At 40.2% G+C, this 15,189-nt stretch overlaps 1 protein-coding gene across 5 annotated transcripts in view; it reads right to left on the bottom strand.

Moving 5' to 3' along the window:
• CDC123 (cell division cycle 123) overlaps positions 1–15,189 on the bottom strand; it is a 57,240-nt gene that overhangs the window by 16,534 nt on the left and 25,517 nt on the right. For all 5 annotated transcript variants that reach the window (XM_060659610.2, XM_060659613.2, XM_060659612.2 and 2 more), the window contains one exon: positions 3,191–3,239. In XM_060659610.2, the coding sequence (XP_060515593.1) occupies positions 3,191–3,239 (49 nt within the window). The remainder of the gene's footprint in view (positions 1–3,190; positions 3,240–15,189) is intronic.

Raw genomic sequence — 15,189 nt, 5'->3', positions numbered from 1 at the left:
TCCGAGTTATCTACCTTAGCAACATTGTGTACGATGCTGATAAAATTATTATGATTTATCACTAAAAATTCCTATAACCCTCCCATGATTTTCCCACTACTTTAAAGTAAAACAATTCTAACAATGGCCCAAGTCATAAATGGGTCCTACTACCATAATTATTTAACATGTATAAATTCTCATATACTATTGAATTGCTACAATTTTATAAATAGGATAGTTGACAAATGCATGCTTCTGACCTTTCTTTGGAAAAGACTAGCCCTGTTCCTGTGAAGTATTAATTCTAACAAGTGGCCAGTGCCTCCAGGCTCCCTTTTCCTGGCACACACTTCGCATACACATCTTTGCCCTTTAGGACCTAAGAGATGGAACCTGAATTCTTCTAAGCCTCATTCCTGGCATTCCCTCCAGTGGGCCCAGTATTCCCCCTTCCCATATCCTGTGCTCCCAGTTTCTTGTACCTAACATTCTAGAGTAAGCCCATGCATACCAAGCTGTACTATGATAATCTGATACAGGGCTCTTTTCCTTCCTAACTAGCAACTTTCCTAAGGGCCAGAAACTGGGTCTTACTCATCTTATGTCCCCAACACAAGTATGTAATAACTAACAGGTGCTTAAGGAATGTTATAAAGTAAAACAGCAAATATATACGATAAACAGCCACTAAAAATCCTGATACAAAAAAATACCTACTGAACTGGAAAAATGTTCACACTAAGTGAAAAAAAAATGATATGCAAAGTAATGAAGAGAGTATATATACACAGATATACACATCTCAAGAAAGGGAAGTTAAATGCCAAAATGCTAATACTGAGGGTATGTTCAGGTGGTAAATTCCGTGTAATTTCTGATACTTTTAAATTTTTGATAGTAAATTTCTTTTCTTAAAAAAAAAATCTACATTGTTAAAATATGTCTAAGATTTTAAAATGCACTGATTTCAATTTTCATTATTGTGAGCTCTTGGTCAAGCTTTTTACGTGCTGTATGTTTAAAATAGAAATGAATTATTAAATGAAGAACCCCAAACTAAAAAATTACACTGCTGTCATCTATTAAAAGCTGATACTGGGGCAACGGAATGACTCAGTCAGTTAAGCACCAGATTTCAGCTCAGGTCATGATCTCACGGTCTGCGAGTTCCAGCCCCACGTGGAGCTCTGTGCTGTCAGCACAGAGCCTGCTTGGGATTCTCTCTTCTCCCCACCTACTCTCTCTCAAAATACCAAAAAAAAAAAGCAAAAACTGATACTGCCAAATATAGTTTTTTAGAGCTATAGTAATATTTACTTAAGCAATTGCTATAAACATTAATTTTGGGAAGAATTTGCATAATGTTTACTAAAATGTTTTGGACAGGTAGCACATATACTATAGTCAGTTAAAAAATTACATGGCGGAGGCGCCTGGGTGGCTCAGACCGTTGAGCATCCGACTTCGGCTCAGGTCATAATCTCGCAGTTCATGGGTTCGAGCCCCGCGTCAGACTCTGTGCTGACTGCTCAGAGCCTGGAGCCTGCTTCAGATTCTGTGTCTGCCTCTCTCTCTGTCCCTCCCCTGCTCATGCTCTGTCTGTCTCTGTCTCTCAACAATAAATAAATGTTAAAAAAAAACACAAAAAACCATGAGGGTAAAAGAATTCTCTTCCCACCCCCCACCATCGTGCAAGACCATACAGTCCCTCTGTCTTCCTCCTCAGAGGTAATCAGTGCTGTCAATTTCTCACATATCTTTACAGAAGTAATCTATGAATATATGAGCATGGAGTACACATACGTATCTTTTTAAATATACACAAAAGGAACACGACTATCCAGGATTCTGCTTACAACTTTTTTCATTTTAATTACTCTAGTATTACTTTCCTGAGCTTTTAAAACTGAGTTTTAAATGCTGTGCCTTAACATGATGATAGGATATTCCCAAAAAAACAATAAAAGCACAAATTGCCGGGGAAATGAATCTTGGGAACAGAAGATGACATCTCAACAAAGATCATGCCTCAGGGCAGACTAGAGAAACGATCTTTGTCACTGTGTTTTCAAGCACCAAGTAATAAGATACAGCAGGTGTTTAATAGATGTTTGTTCAATGAAACAAGAGACAAGAATATAATATGTGCACAGAAATAACATTATAAAAATGTTTAATGATTTGGGAAAATGCTCATACTGTGCTATTAAGCCAAAAAACCCCTCACTAATGGTACATAAAAAGCTCCATTACAAGTACTAAGAGATCCAGTTCGGTGGCCTAGGTAAATAGTAAATTATTCCACACCATGGCATGACCATAGAAGATACATCAATATATGCTTTAACTGTATCAAGTGATACAGTGAGTCAATGGACAAGTTTTGAAAGCACATGTGTACAAAAGTGAGTGGAAGCAAACAGACAATGAAGAATTTTTTTTAAAAGACCAGTGAACTGATTCTAATTGGTGTCATAAATCCCAAAATGCAAATGGTTTACAATTATGGAGCAGGCTGGCCACTCTCTTCAACAAATTACAAGCTATCAAAGTTTTCAAAAGTATTACATTTTGACAAGCCAAGTGCAGGAAGAACCAGGAGTGATGATAATAAGCAAGAGCCTATCAGGCATGTAGCTGAAACCTGGAGTCAGGATTTCAAAGAAAAGTATGTTCCAGATTCACTAGTGACAGCTGATGTTGGGATGGGCATGGGTGGGGGGTGTAAAATACCCTCAAACTAGGAAAATACGGAATATAAATTTGGTTTTGCTATGTCTGAATTCTCACTGCTACTTCTAATAACATTTTCACTACCCTTTCATTCTTATATCTGCATGTAATTTGCAAAATGAATCAACAACACAAAAATAAAAAGGGCCACTGGGCCTAAACGGTAAAATGATGATTACTATTTTTTCTTCATATACCAGGTTAAAAAGCTTACCCAGGTTAAGCTAGATGGTGGGTACAAAACTATTTGTGTTATTACAAAATATGTACATTCTGTAGTATATATATACTTTGTATGCATGTGTGTATATATTTGTATCAATTTTTCATAAATTTAAAAATTCAGTGCTTCTAGATTGCCAGAGAGATTGATCCAAAAAAATGTATTCATTCTGCTTAAGAATAAATAGCAATTTTCAAAACATCTTCATCTAGGATTATCAATTTCATCAAAATTAAAAAAATAAATCCTTACCTCATATTCTATACAAGGATCTGGAGAATCATCAGTACAATGAATAAATCTTTAAGAGAAAAAAAAGGCAATTGAATCTTTTTTATGGTGCCAGTTTATGTACACACATTACTTACATTCAATGTGAGAGTAGGTTTTACTAGAAGCATCCAGAAACAGGAGGCTAATTCAAATCCAATAAACCTTTATTAAGCACTATCGAACATCAGACGTTAGCCGAGGCACTCTGAGATGTTATTTCACTAGTCCTCAAAACAACCATATAAGCGTTACTTCCATTTTTCGGTCAAAAAAAACAAAGAAACTTAGACCCAGAAAAGACCAAATTTAGTGACCAAGCCTGGACTACAACTCAGATTATCTGAAGATAGATTCCAAATGAAGGCAGGACAGCGCTGAGGTTTTACAATACTCATTGCCTTCTTTTTTATGGCTAAACCAGAAGTCTACTTCTCTGTTGACATCAACTCTACCATCTAAAGCCACACAAAGTTATAATCTAACCCTTCCACTGCAGGCCATTTAAAAAAATATTTGATAGAATTACTCATTCCTTAAGTAAACTGCTTTCCACTCTAAAAATCCTCCATTTCATGAACAATTTTTCACGTATTAAATGCCTTTATTAAATACCTCCCTATGCCAAGGACCGGCTAGACACCAGGAATGCTAAAATCACTCAAGTCCCCTGTTCTTTAGGAGGTTAGTCTAGTGGGGAACGCCTAACAAGTAGACAAAGAACTTAAAACACTGAAAGTAAGAATAAAAATACTCTGGCAGCATAAAGGAAAAATGGATTAGCTCTCCATTGTATAGGGAGGAGGGAGGTCAGGAAAGCTTCAGTCAGCAGGAAGGGAAGGTCCACATTTAAGGCAGAGGGAAGCATGTGCTAAAGCAGGACGAGAAATGAGAACGGCCATGCAGAATGTGGAGAACTACTGCAGATGGGCCCTGATGGGAGTGCAGAATGCAAGGGGAGAACTGCCAAAAGATGGGCTTAGGCCTCGCGCACCGCTGGTGGGCATGCAAACTGGCACAGCCACTGTGGAAGACCGTATGGAAGGTATTCACAAAACTAAAAGTAGAACTACCATATGATCTAGTAATCCCACAACTGGGTATTTACTCAAAGAAAAACACAACACTAATTCAAAAAGAGATTCACGCACCCCTATGTTTATTGCAGCATTACTTACAACGGCCAAGATAAGGAGGCAGCCTAAATGTTCACAGATAGATGAATGGATAAAGAAGATACGAGGCTTAAGTTAAACAAAAAGCAAAAACAGACTCATATAAGAAATAGACTCATAAACACAGAGAACAAGCTGATGGTTGCCAGAGGGGAGGGCAGTAGGGGGGCGGGCAAAAAGTGAAGGGGACTGGGAGATCCAGGTTTCCAGTTAGAGAATGAGTAAGTCCCAGGGATAAAAGGCACAACAAAGGGAATCTAGTCAGTGGGACTGTCACAGCGCTGTATGGGGACAGACGGTAGCTACACGTATGGTCAGCAAACCATAAAACACAGACTTGGTAAATCACTGTTTCACACCTGAAACTAATGTAACGTTGTGTCAACTATACTCCAATTAAAAAAAAAAAGATGAGGTTGGAGAGAAATTTGGGATAGGGAGGAGCATTCAGATTGTGAAGGCTCTTGTCTCCCTAGGGAGGCTGTACTTCATTATACAGACAACGGGGCGCTCCGAGTTTCTAAACGCAGGAGGGCTTTCACTGTGGCAGTGGTACTGGATAGCCTGTGGGGGGGAGTGGCAAGTAGGGAGGCAGAGAACCAGTTAGAAGGCTCCGTCTGATAGCGCTGGGGAGCGATGAGGGTCTAGCTGTCGCAGCGGGAGCAGGGAAGGAGGAAAGCACGATGTAAAGATATTCAGGAGGCAAAGCCAACATGGCCTGGTGCCCTGGTGGAAGTGAGGGGTGAGGGAGAAAGAGGTCGGGATGACTGAGGTCATCAATGACTGGCTGGCAGGTGATGGGAATGCCATTCACTGAGACCGGAAGAAAAGCAGCTGACGGGTGAGAGAACGATGGAAGGGAACTATGTTTGCATGTGGAGAGCTGGAGACATCCGGGAGAACCGCACAGAGAGGTCTAGGAAGCAACTGGAAATTAAGAAACTCAAAGAGAAGGAGGAATTGGAGACAATTATCTGGAGGTGATCCCACGGGTGTAAGAGATAAAGCTGAGAAGTAAATGGAAGGGATCACCTCAGGCACATGACAGAACCTTGGAGAATACTAACAAAGAGTGAGCAAAACTTGTGGTGGAGAGGCACTGTTATTAAAAAAACAACAACAAACACAAAACAAAACACCACGCAAACAAAACAGAAAATACTTTTAAAGATCTCTTTAAAAGAAAAAAAAAGATCTCTTTTAAGCAATTTAAAGTAAAATTGAGTTTCCAAAGATTTTAGGGGGCACCTGGGCGGCTCAGTAGGTTAAGTGACCGACTTCAGCTCAGGTCATGATATCGCAGTTCGTGAGTTGGAGCCCCGCATTGGGCTCTGTGCTGACAGCTTGGAGCCTGGAGCCTGCTTAGGATTCTGTGTCTGGCCCCCCCCCCCCGCCCCTCCCCCACTCACACTCAAGCACACGCGCGTGCTCTCTCTCTCTCAAAAATGAACATTAAAAAAAAATTTTTTTTAAACAAAAGCTTTTAAATTTCCCTGAACATTCGATTAGGTTGGAATTCTCTGTAATCACTTGTGACCTATACTCCAAACAGAAACAATTCTAATTTATTTGGCTGGCTGAGGTCCTCAGAAAAAAACTTTTATCCCCACTAACAACTGGGCATCGGTTGATAAAATCTGAATTACAAAGAGAAGTACACTCAATGTGCTTTGTTAAAAAGCAGTGGGTTTTCTCTGTATTCTTGAATGGGCACCAAAGGAAGGATCTTACATTTGCTATCTCATTTAATCCTTTCAAAAGTTCTATGAGAAAGTGCTATTAATATCCACATTTATCACATGAGGACACCAAGGCTCTGAGAGGTGAGAGATCAAGCTAGTTGTAGGAAGGGTATGAAACCCTCCTCCAGCTGCTGCTGAAGCTCACAGATTTCAGCAAAAAGAAACAAACAAACAAACAAAACCACAACAAAATACCACAAATACCAGATGCATCTAAATAAAAGTCTTTGACCATCTTTTTTAATAGTCCACAATAGTCCATAATAAACTTTTCTTCATTTCAAAAGATCCCTCACTTTTTCTTCCTGGTTTAACAGTCTAAACATTTTAATTAGTAAAAAATTGCTAATTATTTTATGAATTCTATCATAAAAATTCCTTTTATCCTTAAAACATTTTCCATTTATCCTTAAAACATATATATCTATACACTTTAATTTTACCTTCTAATTTTAAGAATTAAAACATACATAAAAGTACAAAGTATACATGTATTGCTTTTATAAGAAACCAATTCAAGTTTACAAGTTAATAATTTACATTTTGGAACATATACAAATATGGAATTGTCATGTGGTACACCTGAAATATAACGTTATGTCCATTCTATTTCAATAGAAAAAAAGTTAATATTTTGGCTTCCAACTAACCAATAGTTCATTATCATGTTAAAATTGAACTGACTGCCTGTCTTTTCTTAATGTAAATGTATCTACAACATACAGGGAGATGAAAGGAGAGAGATGACAAAGGACAAAATAACAGGGTATTATCTTAATGGTTAGTGTAGTCACAGAACTAGGACCATCTGTATTTTTGAAATGTGACTTCAATCGTGTGGGTGGCATACTTTTTATATGTCTGGTAACAGAGGATAGTTCTTATTAATATTCTATAAAGAACAAGGTAGATTAAGGTTCTATATCTACCTATTTTTAAAACACTACAGGAAACCCAAAAGGCACAATTCCAAAATCCAGACATTCATTGTCGAATATTTTTAATGCTTCAATATTCCTACAAATACTGATTTCACTTGGTTAATCCTCATATTGCGACTTCAAAACAGATACACATTTTATTTTTTTAATTTTTATTTTAGAGAGAGAATGAGTGAGCGGGAGAATGGTGGGGGGGGGGGGAAGGAGGGAGAGAGAGAGCGAGCGAGCGAGCGAGAATCTCAACCAAGTTCCAATCTCAGTGCAGAGCATGACGCGGGGCTCGATCCCATGACCCTGGGATCATGACCCCAGCCCAAATCAAGAGTCAGACACTCAACCCACTGAGCCACCCAGAAGTCCCAAAACAGGTATACATTTTAAAACATATTTGCATTCTCCCATCTTGTAACATTATTTAAGTGTTGATTGGTTTATCATTTAATGTTATTTTAAAAACCTGACTAGTTTCAAAAGGTGGAGATGAGAACGTCTGTGGTATGTGGGATTACTGTAGAAGGCTTTTTCATATTAAGATGATTAACCAAATGGTCGGGTACAGACCCTACAAGAGCAGAGAGCAGAGCCAGTCAATAATAACATTTACAGGAGCTCAGCTGAAATACTGCAAAGAACGCTGTGTGTGAATATTTAGATTCCATTTACATTCTGGAGAAGGCAGGTTTAGAAGAGTAAAATGAGTAAGATAATTACAGTACTAACAACACTGGAATTTTTACAATCCTTCTATGTAAATTAACAAACCTAAAACTTGTTCTAAGAGCATCGATTCTTTTTATGAGTGTAAGTAATTAAAACACGTCATTTACATGATCTTTGAGACTTCTGCTTTTAAATTCATACAGCTCTACTTCCTCTTGCCTGTCGTCTAGTTTGGGGGCCTGGTGTGCTGTTTCCTCAAGTATTTCCGTATTTTTGCCGAGAGCACCCATCTGGTGCAGCTCATTTCTCTGAGGGTCCCCCTGAGGCCTGGGTTGCCGAAGTCTTTCCAGAGCACTTTGTGTTTGCATCTTCTAGGTGCCTCAAGGGTAAAATGATTCAGGGACTGACTTTTACCTTAATGTCTTAGTTTGGGAGAGCTCCAACCAGACAGGTGGTTTAAATTTGTACTCCAAGTTCGTTGTGAGGTAGAGGCCTGAGGTCTCAACACTTTAAAATGCAAAACCCAAAGCGCAAGGAGTTTCAGTTCTGCCTCCTGGTCTCTGTGCCAGTGGATGAATTGTTTTCTAGTTCATCCTTTACTGGAGGTGCAATAGGGTCTCTTTTCCAGAACTTTACTTCATTTTGGCTTAATGCTCGGCCTCCAGTCCCAGCAAGGGATTAAAAGTTATGTCCCTTATCAGTACTGGTAACCGTCCCTAAAAGGCTTATCTACCTAAGTGTCTGATTTTCCATCCTCTTTCCATTTCTTGCATCTGGGATTGCCGTTTGTTTCTTGTGAATTCAGCTGTGCCTTACATTTTTGGGTCGTAGCTCATATCTTATCTAGCATTTTTAGATACTTGTAACAAAACATTTTTCAAGTTATCTTAGCCTGTTACTTAGGCAGAACCAGAAATTAATGATTAGTTTCTTAAAGTTCTTTTGTAACTACAAATAACATTTTGAATCGCATTTGAAGATCTGCCAACCTGACCAGCCTAGCTATATTAGAATAGCACTTAATAGCCATTTTCATATACACTTATGACCATGTTGGTTTTTAAAAATTTTTTTCCTGGGTGTGGGGAATAAGCTTAAGAATTCCCTGAGCCTGCAGCGATGGGTTAACAAGGCATAAAGAATTAGAAAGCCATAGGGTGTACATACCCAAGTTTGGGTAAACAAGATTAGGTAAAGGCAAAGGCCCCCAGTACAGGTAAAGCGGGACAAAGGCCCCCAGTATAGGACAAAGATATAGGAATAGGGAATCTCAGGATGAAGACATCCATGAGAAGGTAAACAAGATTAGGTATTCAGGGTGGTAACGCCCCCCCCCCCCCCCCCCCCGCCAGTTTAGTACAATAGCAGAAAGCTGCTTTCACAGGAAGGAAGGACCAAATTAGGTAAACAGGTAAATAGGGCTATGGACCCCTACGGGGCGAAGTTTCCCAGGGCGGAGCTAGTTAGCAAAAGAAAGGTGCCTTGCTGACCCTGAGGTAGCAATCTCCGTCTTTCTTGTCCCCTAGGCCAGTTTAAGTAAACAGAGGTGGGGCCTTAAGTCTGCTGTAAGCAACCTTCGGCCCAGCGCCAGGATTTTGTTTTGTATTGACCCAAACCCCCTTTCCCTCAGGCCCAGCCAGGAGTTAAAGTTCAGGATTCCCTTGTCTTTGTGCACGTCCATCACTATGTTTGTAAGCCTTCTGATCCTAATAAAAATGGAGCAAGGACCCTTACTCGGGGCTCTTGTCTCCTCTGGGACATTAGCCTCTCTCACATTGTTAATCCTGCCCCCGCTTTCTTGCTGGATCAGAGAGAACTCTAGACCCAGAGTCTACGACACCTGGGTTAGTATTTTATTTTAACTTGGGTAATTTCTTTGAAATTTTCAACAAGGTAACAAGAGAAAGTAGTACTGAACTCCCTGCTTTACAGTCTGGATAGAAAGGAGGCCCCTGCACTGTGTAAAAAACTTGAAAGCTGACATTATACCTCAGAGGAAACAATTATTAAGTATAAGAAAAAGTATAAATCATGGGCAGAAAAAAAAAAAAAAGAGAAAAGAAAACTGTAAAGCCAGGGGACATGCCGTATCAAAGTTGTGGTGTTGTAGACTTTACTGCTTGTAAGGAACCAAGTTAGGAGCACTGGGGCACAGACTCCATTTCAGATTTCACCCGTGGTAGAAAAGGAAAGATAAAAATAAAACGATACTGAACAAAGGATCATTGGGTGTGTTCATTCAGATTTTCATAGAGGGGCGCCTGGGTGGCTCAGTCAGTTAAGCGTCCGACTTCGGCTCAGGTCATGATCTCGTGGTCCGTGAGTTCGAGCCCCGTGCTGACAGCTCAGAGCCTGGAGCCTGTTTCGGATTCTGTATCTCCCTCTCTCTGACCCTCCCCCATTCATGCTCTGTCTCTCTCTGTCTCAAGAATAAATAAAAGTAAAAAAAAAAAAAATTAAAAAAAATTTTTTTCATAGAATTCTTCTTCAAAAAGATAAAATATGCTATCTAAAACTAATATAATCTATAGCAGAAAAGTGTCAACTAATTAAATGGGTCTTAAAAGTCACAAGGCACAGGGGCGCCTGTGTGGCTTAGTCAGCTGAGCGTCCGACTTCGGCTCAGGTCACGACTTCACAGCTTGTTGAGTTCGAGCCCAGCATCGGGCTCTGTGCTGACAGCTTAGAGAGTGGAGCCTGCTTCGGATTCTGTGTCTCCCTCTCTCTCTCTGCCCCTTCCCTGCTCAAGCTCTGTGTCTCTCTCCTTCAAATCATAAACATTAAAAAAAAAAATTTTTTTTTTAATCATAAAGGTCTAACTCACACACAAAATTTTACTCCTGAGACTATTTGCTGACCTTTATGTTTAATAACCAGTTTTGTAATAATCTTAAGAATGCATACAAACTGGGGAGCCTGGGTGGCCCAGTTGGCTGAGCGTCCGACTTCGACTCAGGTCATGATCTCACAGTTCGTGGGTTCGAGCCCCGCGTCGGGCTCTGTGCTGACAGCTCAGAGCCTGGAGCCTGCTTCGGACTCTGTCTCCCTCTCTCTCTGTCCCTCCCCCACTTGTGCTCTCTCTCTCTCTCAAAAATAAACATTAAAAAAAAAATGCATACAAATTATGTCGAGCATAGCAGTTAAACTACTAAGCCAAGTGAAATTTCCTGACCTCTAGTCAAACCTATCTCATAAGTGACAAGTCCCTCAGAGAAACACTTAATGGATTAATTTTTTTATTTGCTCAGCCCTTTCTTCTAAATGCCAATTGAATAGCGAATATTATTTTCTTGCCTTGGCCTACTGAAATGCCACTTAATCAAGAAAATAATTACTGAAAGCAGCCATGATATTCGACAAGTCTAACCACATAAAATGTTTACATCTGGGCCAATAATTTGCTCAGTGAGTACAGTGCAGACACACTGCGTTCAATGTGTCATACTTCAACTTCCACTTTTTAAAGCTTCCTGTGTACCATAACCAGTTGAGGAACGGGAAAAAGAAGAGTATTTAATATTCTGTCTTGGATTACAGCTGTGGCCGACAGTACTGGTCTCCCGCTAGCTCTTCCCAACCTCCATCCTTGCTAACACATCAGGAAGCACTCACGTTCTCGTTACCCTCCCGAATGCCAGGGATGCACGTGCCGGTTAATCTCAGCGGTCCTCAAGGTGTGGACCTGCCCAGGCATCATCAGGATAACCTGGGAATATTTTAGAAATTGTATTATTCTTGCACCCGGCTCCCAGCCTACTGAACCGGAAACTCGGGGAGGGGACCAGCAATCCCATCTCTGTTTCACCAAACCCATCAGGTGATTCTGACGCGTGCTCACGTGTGACAGCCCCGGTCCAAACCAGTCACGGCATTTCTGTTCCCTGACTATCGCTGGATTAGGCTGGTCACACTGTGCGACCAATGAGTCTGACAGGAAGTCTCCTGGAGAGCTTCCAGAATGCTCTACTTGCTCACACACAGAGAAGAGTGAGAGGAAACACACCACCCCTTCTATTTCTGGTGCAGATACCGTCAGGTCTTCATGTGATGTTCAGAACCGCAGCAGCAATCACGTAACCATCGGGTGATAATCCCAGATACCAAGCCAGCGAGCCAAGGATGAGAGTGCGTAAACACTGAAAGAGCCGTGGTCCCTGGAGACCTCGAGGACCTGCTCAACCAACCCCAGAAACACCCAAGCTCCAGAGTCCTTGTTAAATAATATATTTTTTAAAACTCTGCATGCGTCAAGTGCTTTGAGTTGGCCCTCTGTTAACTGTAATGTCTTTGTTTCTTTTTTTGAGGCAAGCCCCAAAATAGTATAAACAACATAACGTCACTTTCATAATATTATATAATCTTATACATATCACAGATTATATAATACCCCATAATGCCTTATTATGGTTTATGCTTATATTTATTATTATTTATAATATTCCTTATTATTTAGTAATTAAACTCTTATAAAATTAAGTTCTTTACAATATTTTACTATATTTTAATTTGAAGCATTGCTAGGGGGAGGCATTTATAACCTTACTATAACCTAACCTTACTATAAAATACTGTAAACATTTAGCATGACGTTGACTGAGATCATATTCTGGTTTGGGCTCTAGTAACTAACTTGTGCAAACAAATTACTAAACAGATTTAGGCCAATTTTCTAGCCAACAGAAGGAAAGAGATTAAACCATTAATACAATCCTGTCTACTTTAAAAAATTAGACTCCTAATTTAATCTTTAAGGGGTCCTGAAAGGTCAAATATGACACAAGTTCATTTTTCGGTGGAGATCCTGTCAATAAAGATTTCTGCGCAGTGACAAGACTTACTGGCATGCAGCTTACTACCGACAAACGTTTCCAGAAATGGGTGATGACTCAGAGCCACCCAGATGAAAGGCTGCAAGCTCCGTGCTTGGGGTTTGCTCCTGCCGACTCTCAATTATTTAGACTAAGAGAAGGCTGGTATTCTTCAGGTAAATGCTCTTAATCCGGGGCCTCAAATTCACTTGCTGACTTTACTTCCCCCTCATGCAAAAATCAAAGAGTACAGAATACAAAACAACTGACGGGTATTTCCATCTTCTACTGGAGTCCCGGTTACATTCATGCACAAGGAGAGAGAGAGGTGAGCTGGGAAGAAGCAGCAGTTCAGCAAACTGCAAAGGTGATATAAAACACCACTAGCCACAGAGAATTAAAAGTGACTTACAGTTATTTTTGGAAAGGAAAAGATGTCCTCATACTCTCAATGCAACTAGTATTAAAGGTACATGAAAGCCTGTATCTGAAGAACTAACAGGTACAGAGCATTTTTTAATGTAATGTATTTTAAGACCTCTTTACTTAAAGCATTAGATATCAAAAAGCTTTATAATGGGGGTGCCTGGGTGGCTCAGTTGGTTGAGCATCCGACTTAATTTTTTTTAAGTTTTTATTTTATGTTTTAAGAGACAGAGCACGAGCAGGGGAGGGGCAGACAGCAAGGAAGGGGTAGAGAGAGAGGGAGGGGCAGAAAGAGAGGAGGGGCAGAAAGAGAGGGAGACCTAGAATCTTAAGCAGGCTGCAGGCTCTGAGATGTCAGCACAGAGCCTGATGCGGGGATCGAACCCACAAACATGGGATCATGACCTGAGCCGAAGTCGGATGCTTAACGGACTGAGACACTCAGGTACCCCGCGTCTGACTCTTGATCTCAGCTCAGGTCTTGATCTCAGGGTCATGACTGCAAGCCCTGCGTTAGGCTCCACGCTGGGCATGAAACCTACTTAAAAAAAAAAAAAAAAAGGCTCTATAATGGACAAAGAAGATAGCCATCACTTCCTCTAACCAGAGGGTCTCTCCTGGAATGGAAATGCCACTGCATTATTACTAAAACAAGGGCCACCAAACACCTAGTAATATCTGTGCCAACATGATCATAAAAGGTGGACAATGAAATATCAAAACAATACGAAGCTTTCTTCTATAGATGAACCAAAAATATCAATACAGGTAAAACCCCTTTGTAATAACATTACAACATAACCACACTCGTTTATTATTACTGAATTTCATTTCTTTGATTACTGTAATACTAAAGTCAATGCCTGAGGTACCAAACTCAGATATAAAAGGGTAGATACACAACCGACGTGCAATGAATTTATGGTTTGGTTCCAGGTTCCTCAAAAAAAGATCTGAGGCTGAAATGGGGTGAATGGGCAGGGTGAACTACACGGACAGATGGGCAAGAAGTGGCAAGTGCGCACCGTGTTTGCACCCCTGCTCACCTGCTTAGTTGCTGGATTTTGTGAGACACTTCACGTGAGAGGTCAGTTTAAGTATTAGTTTAAGTGAATTGACTGGTTTAAGATGGGAGGGATGGAAGGGGCGCCTGGGCGGCTCAGTCAGTGAAGCGACTGACTTTGGCTCAGGTCATGATCTCACAGCTCATGGGTTCGTGCCCCACATCGGGCTCTGTGCTGACAGCTCAGAGCCTGGAGCTTGCTTCAGACTCTGTCTCCTCTCTCTGCCGCTACCCTGCTTGTGAGCAGTCTGTGTCTGTCTGTCTGTCTGTCTGTCTGTCTCTCTCTCCCCCCCACCCCAATATAAATAAACATTAAAAAAAAAAAAAGAAAAAAGAAAAAAAAAAGGTGGGTAGGATGGGAAATCTAGAATACCTACTATTTGGTGACAGAACAAGAGTATAAAGAGCCCACCGACAGGTCAACAGTGCAGGTGCATTACCTGCCTATGATAAAGACAGCACAGGGTCAAGTTCTTTAGTTACAGAATTAACTGGCAAAGAAAGGAAAACAGCAATTCCACTTCCAGAAATTTATTCTAAAAAAAAAAAAAATTAGGAACATGCACAAAAATTTAGCACAGGGATATTCATTGCAGGACTATATAAAAATAGAGGGCTGATCAAACAAATTATGCCATAGCTATCCAGTGGAATACCATTAAGGTAATTTTAAACAATGATATACACAAGTATTTAATGACATAAAGATGTTAATTATACACTGCAGTCTACTAAGCAGTGTGAACTACATGATCCCATTTCCGTCTTTAAAAAAAAAATCAGAATATGGTTAGGGACAGGCATATCTTTATTAGACGTATGCAAAGGAAGAATTCTGGAAGTATATAAAACCAACTGTGGTGAGATCATGAGTGCTTACTTTCCTTTGTTTAGCTCGAATCCCTAATTTTGTTTTTCTATGATGAGCATATATTGGTTTTTCAATAAAAAAATTATCAAAATACTTAATAAGCAGATATAAAGGAAGCCCTTGATATTTAGGAATATTCACTGTGGAGCATTTACTATCAAAGGAAAAGGAAGGTTTGCTTTAATAGGTCTGTTCTATGGAACGGCTGTTTTTAACAGTACTAGAAGTAATGGCATTTCGCCTTCAGAAAACTTCTCACAAGTACTGAACCTACTGACATGGGAGATCAAGAGAC

Source organism: Panthera onca, chromosome B4 (assembly GCF_046562875.1).
Source record: "Panthera onca isolate mPanOnc1 chromosome B4, mPanOnc1 haplotype 2, whole genome shotgun sequence".
NCBI lineage: Eukaryota > Metazoa > Chordata > Mammalia > Carnivora > Felidae > Panthera > Panthera onca.
This window is presented reverse-complemented; position numbering and strand designations above follow the sequence as displayed.